The sequence below is a fragment of the Dasypus novemcinctus genome, chromosome 23 (assembly GCF_030445035.2).
Source record: "Dasypus novemcinctus isolate mDasNov1 chromosome 23, mDasNov1.1.hap2, whole genome shotgun sequence".
Taxonomy (NCBI): domain Eukaryota; kingdom Metazoa; phylum Chordata; class Mammalia; order Cingulata; family Dasypodidae; genus Dasypus; species Dasypus novemcinctus.
This window is the reverse complement of record NC_080695.1, coordinates 53,843,627-53,856,694: the sequence shown is the minus strand read 5'-3', so window position 1 is coordinate 53,856,694 and position 13,068 is coordinate 53,843,627. Positions and strand designations below refer to the sequence as shown.

General features: G+C 46.5%; 1 protein-coding gene across 5 annotated transcripts in view; it reads left to right on the top strand.

Moving 5' to 3' along the window:
• VPS35L (VPS35 endosomal protein sorting factor like) overlaps positions 1-13,068 on the top strand; it is a 121,406-nt gene that overhangs the window by 91,415 nt on the left and 16,923 nt on the right. For 4 of the 5 annotated variants that reach the window (XM_058286359.2, XM_071211313.1, XM_071211312.1 and 1 more), the window contains one exon: positions 7,342-7,481. In XM_058286359.2, coding sequence (XP_058142342.1) covers positions 7,342-7,481 — 140 coding nt within the window. Of the gene's footprint in view, positions 1-7,341; positions 7,482-8,174; positions 8,307-13,068 lie in introns of those variants that run through there. The other variant, XM_058286361.2, reaches the window with a different exon arrangement.

Below are 13,068 nucleotides of genomic sequence, written 5' to 3'. Positions count from 1 at the left end.
GTGTTAAAATTCCTAGGAAAGATTGTTTTCTGAAATTCGAGCATTAAAGCCCACAGAGTTGGTTAAAGAGGGATAAAAGGTTAGGACTTTAGGCCAGAACATTCATATTTAGAAGACACTTTGAGATCATAACTGTCATTACACGAGTGCAGTTGAGTCAAGCCTGCTCTGTGTATAGTGGCCAAACTAAATCCTTATTTGAAACATCTAGTTTCTCCAGATGTTTAGAAGTGCCTGACATATATTAAAAGAAGTAGTAGTAAAATATTACTTTGTAAATATTGTTTTGCTCAAATTCATAGGAAATACCATCTTTTGGAAATGGGATTGTTAAACTAGCTCTGTGAGTGGCATACGACTGTCTGTGTACTCGTTTATTAGTTTGGGGGAGGTGGGAGGGAAGTAGTTGCAAAAGATAATATGCTAGTGTGTTCATACTTGGACATTTTCAGACAAAAATTTTTCTGTGTTTGGTGTATTTTGTTTGGTTCATATATAGTGGACAAATGAATTCTAATTTTGCAATATCCAGATGTTAAAGAGGTTGCCAGTGTAGGGCAAAGTAGAATTAGTAAAATTAGCATGATTTATATACTTTGTGTTGAAATTCATTGGAAAGCCGGTCTTCTGTAAGTGACTTTTGGTATGAATTTAAACTCCTCTGAGCATTACACTTGTCTGTACTCTTCCACTGAATTGGTGGTGGAGAAAAGGAAGGGAGGAGGGAATGGTTCAAGGCCAAGATGGTCATATTTAGGGGATACCTCAGATTATAATCTTGTTATGTGGGTATAGTTTTATTTAACAATACTATGTATGTAGTGGACAAGTACTTTCTTATTTGAAATATCTAGTCTTTCTAAATATTTTAGAAGTGCTTGATGTTCTTAAAATAGACGTAATAGAAGAACACTGTAAAGTAGCTTCTAAAATTGGTGGGGAATGTCTTTGGACATTGGTTTGAGGGAGGTAGGAGTGAAGAAGGTATAAAATGTTTGCTAATGTGTCCTAGAAAATTTCTTATCACCCATTGCCCTGTACGTTATGTGCAGTCATTTAACTTTGCTGTACTGTATATATTGTGTATATACTGGACATATAAATCCTAATTTTATAATATCTAGGTCTCTAGATGTAAAAGAGGTTGCCAATGTGTGACGAAAGTAGAGTTAGTAAGCTAACACGTTTTGTACACTTTGTGTTACAATTCATAGAAAGCCTGTCTTCTGAAAATGGCGTTTGGAAATCAAAGTGTAAACCCACATCTAAGTGACATTTGTGCCCATAATTCATCCACTGGGTTTGTGGTGGAAAGAAGGGATTGGGAGAGATGAAAGGCTCAAGACAAGAATGTTTCTATTTAGAAGACACTTTGAGATGTAACATTGTTACATGTTTTTAATTTATTCAACACACTGTGTATATAGTGGACAGATTTAAGTCCACTTATAATTGGCCCAATTATTTATATCTGTTGTTTCCTTTGGCTGTGCAAACACAGACCATATAATGGGTTGGTGTAAATAATGGGAATTTATTAGCTTACGGCTTTGAGCCTAGGAAAAAGTCCAAATCAAGACGTCATCAAGGCCATGCTCTCTTCCCAAAGACTGGTATTTTGGGCTGGCTGTTGGTGATACTGGTTCCTGGGCTCCTCTGTCACATGGCAATGCACATGGCAGCCTCTCCCGGCCTCTCCCTTGTCTTCTGGATTCAGTTGACTTTCAGCTTCTTGCTTGCCTTGGCTTTCTTTTATCTTAGTTCATTTCCCTTATAAAGGACTCCAGTACTAGGATTAAGACCATCCTGATTGATGTGGGCCACTGGTAACCTCAACAAAAAGTCCTCCTTGGAATGGGTTCACACCCACAGGAATGCATTAACCACCACAGACACTAAGAAGCATGGATAACCTAAATGTACACTTTATCTAGAGTCTTCAAATCCATCATTATTTGCAGCTTCTCTTTATCCCTCACTTTCTCCCAGGGTTATTTACCAGTCACACATATTTTGATATTTTTTAAATTCCCTACCCCCAGGCCCCAATTGTTGATTGGAATTTTGAATAAGCAGTGAGTTCTGTAGGTTTTAGCATCTTTGTGTTTTCACTGTGTTTGACTTCTCCATGTCCTTGTAAAGATTTCTGGAATATCCTGCTCTTTGGGTGCTCTGCAAACACTTTGAAACTGCCCGGGCTGGGAAAACAGGAGGCTCTGAAATCTAAGAGAATGAATGAACAGCCCATGATAATTGTCTAATGACCATCCCTGGCCTTTGCTTATATGTAAGAAAGGACATGGGTGACCTGACTTGGCTGAATTTCACTGTAACTGACTACTTCCGTTTGCTCCTCACAGAATATGTCAAGACTAAACATTTTAGAGCAGACCCTTTTCTTCCTTTGAAAGTCATTTCTGGATTTACCTGGAGGATTTAAAACAATTTTTCCTAACCTTCTTTAAATTTGCTAGAACAGCTTGTTTAAAAAGCAAATGAACCAGATTCTACTTTGTAGTTGTAAAAAGAACAAAGATGTGCAATGATGGAATAATCTCCAAGATAAGTGGGAGATGGGGAGAATGTGCAAAAGGGGTCTCATGCTTTCTTCGTATGAAAAAAGAAAGAAAAACTGAAAAATGTGTTTGCTTCTCTATGCTTAGAAGTGTACCCAAACAGCAGGGAGTATTCTTTGTCTCTGCGACGGGAAACTGAATAGCTGGGGGACAGGGGCGAGGAAGGCACCTTCCACTGGATGCACTTTTTCACCTTTAGAATTTCAATCATGGAATTTTTACCTATTCAAATATGGATTTTTTTGGCGGCAGACTTTGCCCAGTGGTTAGGGTGTCCGCCTACCACATGGGAGGTCCGCGGTTCAAACCCCGGGCCTCCTTGACCCATGTGGAGCTGGCCCATGCGCAGTGCTGATGTGCGCAAGGAGTGCCCTGCCATGCAGGGGTGTCCCCCGCGTAGGGGAACCCCACGCGCAAGGAGTGCGCCCCATAAGGAGAGCCGCCCAGCGCGAAAGAAAGTACAGCCTGCCCAGGAATCGTGCCACAGACATGGAGAGCTGACACAACAAGATGGTGCAACAAAAAGAAACACAGATTCCTGTGCCGCTGACAACAACAGAAGCAGACAAAGAAGACACAACAAATAGACACAGAGAACAGACAACCGGGGGAGGGGGGGGGAGGGAAATAAAGAAATAAATAAATCTCTTTTTTTTAAAAGAAAAAAGATGGATTTTTAAAATAGTTTCATCTCCAAGTCTCTATACTAGATAGTCTGGCTCAATACATTTAAGGTGGGGCCTGGATATATATATATATATATGTATATATATAAAACATAGCTTTATTGAGAGATTTCAGATACTATAAAATTCACCCTTTTGAAAGTGTACAGTTCAGTGGTTTTTAGTATAGTCACAGAGTTGTGCAGCTGTCATTCTAATTCCAGAACATTTCCACCACCCCAAAAGGAAACTGTCTGCATTAGCACCCACTCCCCATTCCTTCCTTTTCAGGGAGAATGCATTCCCCTGCCTTTTCCAGCTTCTAGAAGCACCCACGCTGCTCAGCTTGTGGCCCCTTCTTCCATCTTCAAAGACACCAGTGGTCATTTGGGTCCTTCTCACCTCATGTCACTTGTCCTCTGCATCTGTTGTCACATCTCCTTCTGGCCTTCTGACTCCCTCTTCTGCCTTCATCACCCACTTTTAATAAACCTGTGTTTTGATCAGGCCCGCTTGGCTAACAGGATAATCTCCCATGTTAAAACGGCAGCTGATGAGCAGCCGTAGTTGCTCTGCACCTGAACGGCCCTTTGCTGTGTAAGGTGGCATAGTCACAGGTTCCAGAGACGGGGGCTGGACATCTTTGGGGGTGGGGCCCACCACAGACTGGAATACAGGAGCCGCAGCTCCTGTACACGAATCTGTTTTTAAGGTATCTAATCCATTTTAACTTGAATTATCTTCCTGGCTTCTAATAGCCACAAAATAAAGTGTTATATGATGTTGACATGATTGTTCCGAACTCTAAACAATGAGGAAAAACTGTTCTCATCTACAGCAGGGTTTGAGTTCTAATTATTAAGATAAAATGAAGAAGTCTGCCAGGCAAGATTTTATTATGGGTCAAGTCTTCTGAGGGTAGGAAAAAAAAATCTAGCTTGGGAGCACTCCATGCTCCAGCCCTTCAATAGCTGTTTATTTTGGCTCCCGCCTTCAGGATGAGCTCGGGGTAGGGTGGAGGGGAGGCCCCGAGCCTAGGGACAAAGTGCTCCTCTGCTCCTCTTTAGGGAGGCAGAAGGACAGAAGCATTCTCAGGGCCACTTGGTAACGCACACATAAATAGAATACTAAATGGTCATTCAAGTTGCAGAATTTGAGATCCCACGGAAAAGAGCTCTCCACCTTGTTCCATTATGTACGTAATGTTTTCCCCAGAGAACAGTGTCCTCAGAGATGTGGGGACAGCGGGCTTTTCCTACGGAAGGAAAACGCTGCCAGACCCACGTAGTCCGCACACCTGCCCATGTGCAAGGAGGGCAGTGCCGGGGGTAGGGCCACTTCCTGTGAGCCCCTCTTCCATGTGCTTCTGCGGGGGTGTTCAGCTCAGCTGCAGAACGCCCAGTGGATGCCTTTGCTTGAATTACGGGGCCAGGGGAGATGCTGGAAGGGGGCTGCTACTCTGTACGGCTACTAGACTCTCACCTTAAAGTTCAGCTGCGGCCATGGTCTTCTCTGAAGCTCTTGTCTGGAGGCAGGAGAGGGGGGGATCTGCTCTAGGGACCTAGGAGGGGCCATCAGCCCGGCCCCCTGAATCCCCTGTGACTCACTTGAATTTTCTTCTCAGCCTCCACTCCAGCTTGATTTAAGGTGACTTTTATGCTGGAGGGCTCTGGAGGCGATAAAAACCAAAAATCACAAACACAAAATTAAGTTACAAAGGGAAGGATTAGATCAGAAATGGAGGCTGAGGAAAGTTTTTCCAGCCAAGGGGGAAAACTAGCCCTGAGCTTCCCAGCAGCCAAAGCAAAGAGAGAAATGCAATATGCCACATGACTTTAATAACAGGACACAAAAATGTATTGGGAGGCATGGCTCTCTTTCTCTTTTGGCTTTGTTATCACTCATCATGTGGAGGGAAGCATTAAGGAGGTGAAGGGGCTGAGTTTTGGAGCCTGACTTGGCTTCAAACCCTGCCTCTCTGAATTCTGTTCTCAGGTATAAAATGGGAAAACAGGACCTCTTAGGTTGTCCTGACTATAAACTCTCAGGGTCTTGGCAAGGTGCCCAGTGTGTAGTCAGCCCTTAATAGGGCGGCTGCTAGACTTCTTCCCTCCGTCCCTCCTGTGTGTTGTGGCCTCCTTACTAGTCTCCCTGACACTCTCTCCAATTTCTTGACCACGTCTCCACCTGCTGAGAAGCTCTGGGTTTTTCCTTTTCTGTTACAAAAGGTTCCTCCAGCCTATGTTTCCTGGCATAATTCTTTCCCTCCCCTTCTCTGTTGTGACTTGTGTGACTTTTTAAAAACCCAAAGCTGATTGTGTCTCTCCTCTGGGTGGGCTTGGAATTCACTCCGTCCTGTCTCCTGCCAGCCCTGGGCATCTTCAGTGTGGCCACTCACCTTCAGAGCTCTGGTTCCATCCTCTGGGGATGGAGAGCATTGTACCCTTCCCAGAGAACCGCTCGAGAATGAAGAATATGACCTACTCCAAGTCAGGGCCCAGGAGCTCCTACAGGGTCCGTGAGTGGGGCCAGTTCCTTCTGTCAGCACGACAGAAGACCCTGCAGACTCTGACTCTGGGAGGGTTACCGACCGGAACCAAGAGCCAGCACCTTTCCCCTGAGCCCCCATAGTTTATCTCTTTCTCCCCAACAAGACTGAGATCAGCCCAGAGCACATCGCACACTCGAGCAGAAAGGTGTTAATTGGTGTGACTGCATGGTCTCCTCACCACAGTTAGGCTGTCAGCTCACTGCCCCACTTCTCCCCCGTGTGCTCACAATCCCAGGAGAGTGTCCTGCTCACAGTTGGTGCTTCATGAGTTCGCTAAGGGGAGTGTGGATAGCATGCGAGTGCGAGATTTGGGAGACAGGGTGAGAGGCTTCCAAAGCTGAGCTGATCGAGAAAGCTATCAGAGAAGTGTCTTTCCATGATGCATTTTTTTCCTCTGGAAGGAAAAGAAGGCGAACAGCCACTCTCCAGCCTCAGAGACACACTGTTCTCCTTAAACGCAGGCCTCGTCCCCCGGGAAGTAGGCATTGGCGGCTACATTCGCCCCTCTGGTGGGCTGGACGGGGATCCTGTTTTCATTCAAGATGCTGTAAGCCAGTACAGTGTTCTTTCTCTCTGCTTCACTGGGAATTGTTTCAAAGTGGAAACGTACTTGGACCATGAAAATATTCGATCTTGGTGGGTAGTTTAAAATTTCATTTGTCAGGTCAGTGTTTTGTCTGTTTTGACCGCGAGGCTTTTTCTCATGGTTAATACTTTGGCAGTTCTAGAAAGAACTCTCTCTCCCTCTCCACCTATTTCCCTATCCCTTCTTCTTTGTCCCCCTCTTGCCTTCTGGTTCCTTCTCTCTCACTCCCATCTCACCCTCTTTCCCTCCTTCCTTCTCTTTCTCTCTCCCTTCCTTTTCTTCCTTTCTCCTACCCATTGAAGTCTTCTAGTTCACAGATTATTGTATATCTCTAAAAATAGCTTCATTTCCCAAATGATTCTCTAGAACTAATACTGAATTGGAAATCTCTAAAGCTCATGTATGCATTCCTTCAGCTATTTTCAACTGCGTTTTATTTCTTTAACAAAACTAGGGTACAGGGTGTGAGCTTTGACTTTGGGACCTCCTGCATACACACGACACCATTCTAGGAAAAATCCCTTCACTTTCCATGTCTCATTTCCCCGTCTGTGCAGTGGGTGTGATGGTAGCACCTTCCTTGTGGGGTGGACATGAAGATTCAATGAACCAATCAGGCATGAGCCCTCAGCCCCAGCGACTATGACTGATTTTTAGGTTTTCTGTAAAAATTCACTACTTGCCTTTTTCATTTAATAATCTAAAGCCAGTTTCACTGAGATTCTTTGAGTTGAAGTGTTATTACCAACAGCAGTGCCCTCTTAACTGAACATTCCACCAAGTCAGTTAATGTGTGCAGATTTGCAAATACAATTTATTCTAAAATATTATTGGGCCCTCCATTTGTCCTGACTCCAGTGTAATTCACAGTACTGGCTTCCAGACTAAATGAAGAAGAAAGTAGACCCTGAAATTTCCAAAGATCTCATTTTTCCTTTTTCTTTCTTTTCTTTTGCCTTGCAGCGGATGCTTTTTTCAAGGCTGCTATAAGCCTCGTTCCTGAAGTTCCCAAAATGATCAATATCGATGGAAAGATGCGGCCATCCGAAACATTTCTTCAGGAATTCCTCTGCAACTTCTTTTCTACTTTGTTAATTGTTCCGGTACGTTAACCCCAAAGAGTCCATGGGTGATACCTTGTCTTTGATCTGCCTTCTCTGTATTCTTAGCTCTAAAAAGTGCAGGGATGGATCTTCTCTGCAGTGTCTCCATATTAGTTTTCTGGTCAGATGTTTGAATTGCTCAGTGTACTTTCTACGCTTGCTGTGCCCAGGTGTCCTCGCTGAAGCCCTCTGCACTGCCAAGGTCAGTCAAGAACACAGGCTTCGGCACTGCATCCCCAGCTTCAGTGTGTTCTCTTCTGAGACGCCAGTTTCCTTGTCTGTATAATGGGAATAATAATATCAACCTCCAGGTGGTTGTGAGGATTAAGTAAACAAATACACATAATGTTGCTAGAGCAGTACCTTGGTATCTAGTGCATAGTAATCACATAGTAAGTACTAGAAAAGGTTGTGTGGTGGTGGTGATGGCAGTGATGATGGTACTTGTATTAGTCAGCCAAAGGGGCGCTGATGCAAACTACCAGAAATCGGTTGGCTTTTATAAAGGGTGTTTATTTGGGGTAGGAGCTTACAGTTACCAGGCCATAAAGCATAAGTTACTTCCCTCACCAAAGTCTGTTTTCACGTGTTGGAGCAAGATGGCTGCCAACGTCTACGAGGGTACAGGCTTCCTGGGTTCCTCCCTTCCAGAGTCTTGCTTCTCTCTAGGCTCAGGGTTCCTCTCTTTTCCAGGCTTGCTGCTCTCCAGAGTCAGGTTCCTCTTTTCCCGGGGCTCCAGTTTAAGACTTCAGCATCAACTCCAGCATCAGAACTCCAACATCAAAACTCCTACTCTGTCCTTTGCCATGCCTTTTATCTGTGAGTCCCCATCCACCAAGGGGTGTGAACTCAGCACCTAAATGACTTGGCCCAATCAAAGCCCTAATCATAACTTAATCATGCCCAGGTACAGACCAGTTTACAAATATAATCCTATATCTATTTTTGGAATTCATGACCATATCAGACTGCTACAGTACTGATAGTGCGGGTGATGGAGCGCATGGGGATGGGACTGAGAGTGGCGGTGCTGATGGAATGGCGGTGCTGATGGCACTGGCTGTGCTGGTGGTGACTGAGTGGTGGTGCTGGTGGTGCTGGTGCTGATAGTGGTGGTGCTGGTGGTATTCTTTTCAGGACAAGTAATAGAAACCAAACCCAGATAGCAGAGGGCAAAGGGGACTTTGTTGGAAGGATGCTGCGGTTTCCCATGAAGTGTACGAGATGAGCAGCCAGGCTTGGGCTGGGTGGAATCAGGGGCACTCTGAGGACCCAGCAGTAGGAATTTCTGGGCCGTCTTTCTGCTTAACCTGGGTCTGCCCTCTCCCTGGGGATCTGTCAGAGCAGCCGTGAATTTGGACAAGGAGAAACAATGACATCTTATTTTCATGAACCTCTATGAGTAAAATCCAGCCTTTCATGCAATTATAAACTACATGCAGCCAGCCACAGCAGCGATAGCAGTAGCTGGGACTCTGTCACCAAAGGAAACATTCATATCACATTTCAGGGGTGAAAGACATTTCAGAATATTTTTTATGCTTTTTTTTACTTTAAAAGCACAGTCTATTAAGCCCATTCATTGCTGTGCCTGTTAACACATTCACAAAGAAGCAATAAATTACAGTACAGCAGATGCATTTTTAAAATTCTTTGACAACTATGTTTTAGTATAATTGGTTTCCTTTGTAGTCTTAGGTATTTTATTTTCTGCATTAAAAATAGTATCCTGAGGAGTCCTTACGCTTCGCCAGGCTATCACCGGGTCCATGCCACAAAATGGGTTTAGGACTCCTGGAAGAACCATTGTGCATGGGAATCACTGGGTGCTTGCTAAAATGCAGGTTCCTGGGCCCTCTCCCAGAGCAGCTCACTCAGAAGGCTGGGATAGGCCCCTGGAATCGGCATTCTTGAAAGCCCCCTTGGGGATTCTGGTGGAGGTGGTCCTAGGACCACGTTTTGAGAATCATTGCTCTAGACTCTGACCACAAAAGTGATTCGCCTCCCATGGTCATGGGGCTTCTTTCAGGGGTGCTGAAACGGTCTAAGTGTGCTGATGGATGTGCAAGTCTGTGAGTACACTAAAATCCCCTTGAATTGTATACCTTAAATGGGTGAATTAGATGGCATATGAATTATATCTCAGTAAAGCTGTTACTTTAAAGAAAGTTGTGACCCAGCTCCCAGCTCCCAGCTCTCCCTGTTTGGATCTGCAGGGCCTGGTGTTGGGCTGGAGGCCAGGTCCCACCGGCAGGGCCACAGCGGCCCAGAGGGCCGCAGCCTAGGTCCTCCACAGTTCACTTCACTTGACACTTGATCTCAGCTTTAAAGATTTCTCTCTTCTTTGAGTAGTCTAGTTATTTGTCAGGGGGACAAAAGAAAAATCAGCATTTCGAATGAGGAAATTGATAGAAATCATTGTTCACTGACTAATTTCAATGCGTTTGCCTTCTGTCTCTAGTGGTTTTTGTTTTGTTTTATTTTGTTTTGTTTTGTTGTTTTTCATGTTACAAATCTCTGAAGCCTTAATCAAGAGCCTTGTCTTCAGAGTCAGAAACCTGAGTTTAGTCATGACCAGATGACTTAATAGCTATGCAGCTGTGGGAAGGTTTTGTAACCCCTCAGCCCCAGTTACCATGTTTCCAGAACGGCATCTGAATGCACCCCTCGCAGGGCTCCTGTGAGGACTGAAGGAAATGAGAGAGATGAAACCGGGGGCTGTGGCCAAGGGATTCCAAACGGGAGGGGGGGCAGCGGACAGCATCCAGCCCATAGACACATTTGTCTGTCCACATAATGACAAAATTAGTTACCCACGTTTCAAAATTGGTAGATACAAGAAAAACCTAGATTTGTGGCTTTTCTGGAAAATCCAGGTCTCGGCCACATCAGGGAGCAGGTACCCCCTGCTACAGCTCCACTAGGCACCTCCAGACCCATTCACCTCCTTTCTTTCACCTCCCTGGCCCTGAGGCATTGGTGGAAATGATCCCTGCTCTCCACAGGTTTTAGCTCTTGTCCCTGGTTTTGGTCCATGAGGCTTTTGCTGTGGGGTTTGTCAACCGTGGTGTAAGAATAGCTGCCATTTGTGACTTCCTACTACCATCCTGCACCGGGCGCAGTGCCTCGTCCCCATCCCGGCTCTAGGAATCCTGGCACCCCCTACGAGGCAGGACTCAGGGCTCTTTTTGTCTGTGAGGAGGCCTGGCTTGGGTGAGGCCTGGGGTTGCACAGCTGCTGTGTAGCGGGGCGGAACCTGAGCCCAGGTCCCTGCTACTCCAGAGCCTGAAATACAATGTGTTTATTCACTCACGAACCGCTCAGCATCAGCAACCCTCCATGCCTCCTCCTGGGATATGGCTTTAGTAACTGCCGGCCAGCTTTGTAGGGGCCACAAGATGTGGAGTGAATAGTCAAAGCCAAAGGAGCCCGGATGTGATATGACAGGCCAGAAGCGAGCCATGCCTGCCCTGAAGAGATTTAGCATAAACAAGATTCACCATCTCCCGCTTTCACCTGGCTCAAATGACTTGTTACCTTTCCTGCCACAGCTTTTAAAGGGTGGGCTTGATGAGTGTCTATTGGTTCTGCTTAGGAAAGCGTGGAGCCATTTCAGACCTGGCCTGCTTGAGTCTTGCAAAGTGCAGTGGGAAACGCTCACCTGGGACAGCCCTCCCTCCACAGGCAGGGCACCTTTCCAGGCACGGGGAGCATCCTGCCTTGGCATCAGGGTGGGCAGCCTTGTGGTGGGCTGCAGAAGTCCTGTGTGTCATCTAACTAATGCATTTCATTTGACAGCCATCTGGTAGGACAAGTAAAGTAGAAGCAACTAAACAAGTTGGGCATTGCGATTTCCGATTTCATTTTGATTCAGATGCACTTTGCAGGAGATGGGAAGGCTACTGCCATCAGTTTTGTGACACTGATCACTCAGGGTGCAGCAGAAGGTGCCTTTCCTACTTCTTACCCACCAGGCAGGCTGAGCCCTAGGCAGAATGTCCGGTGCTAAGCTTCCTTCCTTCTTTGAGTCTGTCCCACAAATATCTGCTGATTCTGGAAATTCATGAGTGAAGGGGGAAAACCTGCCTTCCCCATTCCCTCCCCCCACCCTCATTAAGCAAATACATACACATTTAACTACAATTGTGTAAAGTGCCATAAAGAAATAGGGAACTCTGAGAGCCTCAAAACTGGGGGAGGGTGAACTGATGTGGCTCCATTGTTGAGTGCCGTCTTCTCAGCTAGAGGTCCTGAGTTCGATCCCCAGCCCTGGTACCTCAAAAAACAACAAAAAAAAAAGTGAGGGAGGGAGAGTAGTCAGGAAAGTTCCCTGAGGAAACGCCATTTGAGTTGAAATCCAAAGGATGAAGAGTAGTCACTAGGTTCAGAGGGGGCAAGCAGAGGGCATCTCGGGGAAGAGGGGACAGCGCTGAGGTGGGAAGGAGCCCTGCACACGAGGAGTGCAAAGAGAGCCACAGGGACTGGAGGAAGTGGGGAGGGTGAGGACGCCAGGTGGCGCTGGGAGACAGAAGGGGGCTGGTCACGCGGCCAGCCTCCCATCCCAGTGATGACCTCTGCTCCTCTCTGTGCACACCTGCCCTCCCACTTCCTCCACTTCTCCTGGGCCCCTTCCTTCCCGTCCTGTGTTCCAGCTCCTTTTCTAAAGGGCTTTTTTTTTTTTTTTTTTTATTTAATTCCCCTCCCCTCCCCCGGTTGTCTGTTTTCTGTGTCTTTTTGCTGCGTCTTGTTTCTTGTTTCTTTTGTCCGCTTCTGTTGTCTCAGCGGCACGGGAAGTGTGGGCGGCGCCATTCCTGGGCAGGCTGCTCCCTCCTTCGCGCTGGGCGGCTCTCCTTATGGGTGCACTCCTTGCGCGTGGGGCTCCCCTACGCGGGGGACACCCTGCGTGGCGCGGCACTCCTTGCGCGCATCAGCACTGCGCATGGCCAGCTCCACACGGGTTAAGGAGGCCCGGGGCTTGAACCGCGGACCTCCCATGTGGTAGACGGACGCCCTAACCACTGGGCCAAAGTCCGTTTCCCTAAAGGGCTTTATTATTAGTGACACACCACTTCTCTACTCTTAGTGAGCCAGCCACAGGGCTGAGCAGTTTACAGATGTTCACTCAAAACCTGCCTCATTTCGCACAAGTGGAAACCGAGGCACAGAGAGGTGAAGTAACTTGCCCTGAGTTGCCAGCTAGTAAGTGGCCAGGTCTGGACTGAACACCAGGATGTCTGCTCAGCCACTGTCACTGCTGCCTCACGTCACAGCTCTCCTGGGAAGTCAGTGGCTACAGGAGTATTGCTGCTTCTCCCAAGAATTCCTGAAGAACCTCAGGGAAGTAGCGCTGGTGGTGGAACCAGGCCCCCTGTCAAGCAGGATGGGAGAGAGGCTTCATTCCCTTCCAGGTTCTCCCTGGGCGCACCTTGCCAGGGGAACCATTTCCCTCTTGGAGTGCCACCTGAGCCCAGGACCCTATTTTTCCTTCAAGAACTCTGTGTCTGCCTTGCTTCACTTGTTGGCATTGAACCATCAAAGTACAATTAAAAAAAAATTTTTTTTTACAACCATCGAAGCATGGCTGCCA